Below are 2,149 nucleotides of genomic sequence, written 5' to 3' on the forward strand. Positions count from 1 at the left end.
CCATTGGTGAAATCCCAACCGCATGGAAATTAATGGGAGTGTCTACACGTTTATTAACGCGCTTTAGGTACTGCACGTTACATTTAGTACGTTCTATTATGAGGTACTAGAAAAAGGCACATTAGCCTATTTTAACACTCATTACCTAAAGAGAACATTTTTGTGACTCTTTCATGCACATTAAAATAGGCTAATGCAGATTAAAGCGCATGTGTAGAGTGGCCAATGGAAAGGAGGCTTCAGTCCTTTTCTTACTGGCTTCAGTCAGACAAGGTTTTCACGCAGCTGTATTCATGATTGTTGAATTAATTTCTAATGGATCGACATAGTACTATTTTGCAATTTATTACGCATAAAACTTCAAAAAAGAAAGATAACGAAGCAGGTGTTATCTTTTCCCCCTTGGCGCTGAAATATTTCCAGTACTTCTAAAGTCTAATAGTCTTTGTACAGACCTTAACTACATTTGCAAATTTCCATCAATTGATACTGTTATATGACCACATGGAATATATTTTTACTGCTGTCACATTAGCAACAGATATATTTAAAGTTTAGAAAAATTGCTTTGGCTCATTTTGAGGACTTTAAATTCAACAGGAAACTTTGATAAAAAGTAATAGATAAAAAATTAAATTATGGATTATTTTCCATATTATCTTTTCATTTAGTTTTATTTGCTTCATAAAAAAAGCGTATAGGAACCGGCAAATTTGACATCAGAAATAATTGGCAGGGACCTGGTAACTGGTTTATTTTGATGGAATTGAGGCTATTAATGTTAATCCTTTCTAAGTGTAATCTACCTTATAATCCACTTTACAAAATCACAGAACACACACACACAAACCCAGGAGTTAGTATATGTTGATTTATATTCATTAACATTACTGCCTGAGGTCAGCAATACTGGTAAATAACCAGTTAGTCACTTCAAAGAGCATCAGGCACAGGAAGCCTTTTTTTTTATTTGAAAAGCACATCAGATGGTTTACCGTTGTTTCTAAAAATGCAGCGACATTGGCGCACGCAAAGTTTTGTCCAAATTCTATTTTTAAACAAAGATGAAGACTGGCAACATTATTTTGAAACTTTCCCATCCCATTTTTTGAAACTCCCGCAATCAAGTACATGATCTCTGCAAAGGCAAGAAAAAAATAAGGTAAAATCTGTGTTTGATCCCAGCATCTTGATAGCATCTCTCCAGCCTTCATATTTTGTTTTTGAATAAAAAGTGAAAGGAAAAAGCAAAACCTGAACTATTTGTGAGCATCTTTTCCTATTTTCTATCACTGCAGGTATATGATCAGCCTTTTCAATGTTCCATAATCTCAAAGTAGAATCCTAAAACACAGAAACAACAGCTGTTTAAGGGGAAAAAGCTTTATAAAGTAAACAAAGAACAAGTAATTCTGTATGCATCTTACAAACATTTCTTGAATAAGAAAAACATGTTTTTAAGCCAGTCATAATTTTGAAAACATAGTCTATAGCAATCAAAGAAACTGGGTTTTTGGGTCATGCCAAAAATACATACCCTCATGTAACATTTTAGTATTTTCTATAATTAAAGTAGTCATAGAACTAAAACAGAAAGATTATCTGGGCCAAATCTGTACTAAGCTATATTTTTCTCACATAAATGTTGAAATGTACAGTGAAATCTGTTTTCCAATTAGTTTTCTAAACCACATGTAGATTAACTGCTACCTTTGAGGAAGAGAGAATCCATTTCTTGTTGCTGCTAACTGCAACATCCATCACCCAGTCTCCATGACCCTGCAAGTAAAGCAAATTGCAACCATAACCCAAAGTAAGAGCTTCATTACTTTTATAGGTAAATAACTACCTTCGCCATAGATTCAGTCTAGCATACCGTATGACGTACATTCTCTGTGCAAGCTCATTCATCCTCATAGCCAAGAGAACAGACGCAGGCAGTCTCATCTTTTCTGCACACACTTGACACTGGCTGTTTCTCATCTGTGGTCTCTGAAGGAGTAGTGTCCCAGCTAGTGCTAAGAGATGCATTGTTGGCAACACACACAGACGCACACACGTTCACTGTCTAGGAGACTAGGCTGCCAGTGCTTAGAGATGCATTGTTGGCAACACACACACACACACACACACACACACACACACACAC

General features: G+C 35.6%; 1 protein-coding gene across 1 annotated transcript in view; it reads right to left on the minus strand.

The window, feature by feature from the left end:
* Positions 1 to 2,149, minus strand: part of WDR88 (WD repeat domain 88) — a 40,132-nt gene that overhangs the window by 6,310 nt on the left and 31,673 nt on the right. Inside the window, exons 9-10 of the mRNA XM_019505592.1 lie at positions 1,711 to 1,779; positions 1,255 to 1,344 (exon numbers count right to left, since the gene is read on the minus strand). Of these exons, the coding sequence (XP_019361137.1) occupies positions 1,255 to 1,344; positions 1,711 to 1,779 (159 nt within the window). The remainder of the gene's footprint in view (positions 1 to 1,254; positions 1,345 to 1,710; positions 1,780 to 2,149) is intronic.

This window comes from Gavialis gangeticus, unplaced genomic scaffold (assembly GCF_001723915.1).
Source record: "Gavialis gangeticus isolate Ggan-Ray unplaced genomic scaffold, GavGan_comp1, whole genome shotgun sequence".
In the NCBI taxonomy this organism is placed as follows: domain Eukaryota; kingdom Metazoa; phylum Chordata; order Crocodylia; family Gavialidae; genus Gavialis; species Gavialis gangeticus.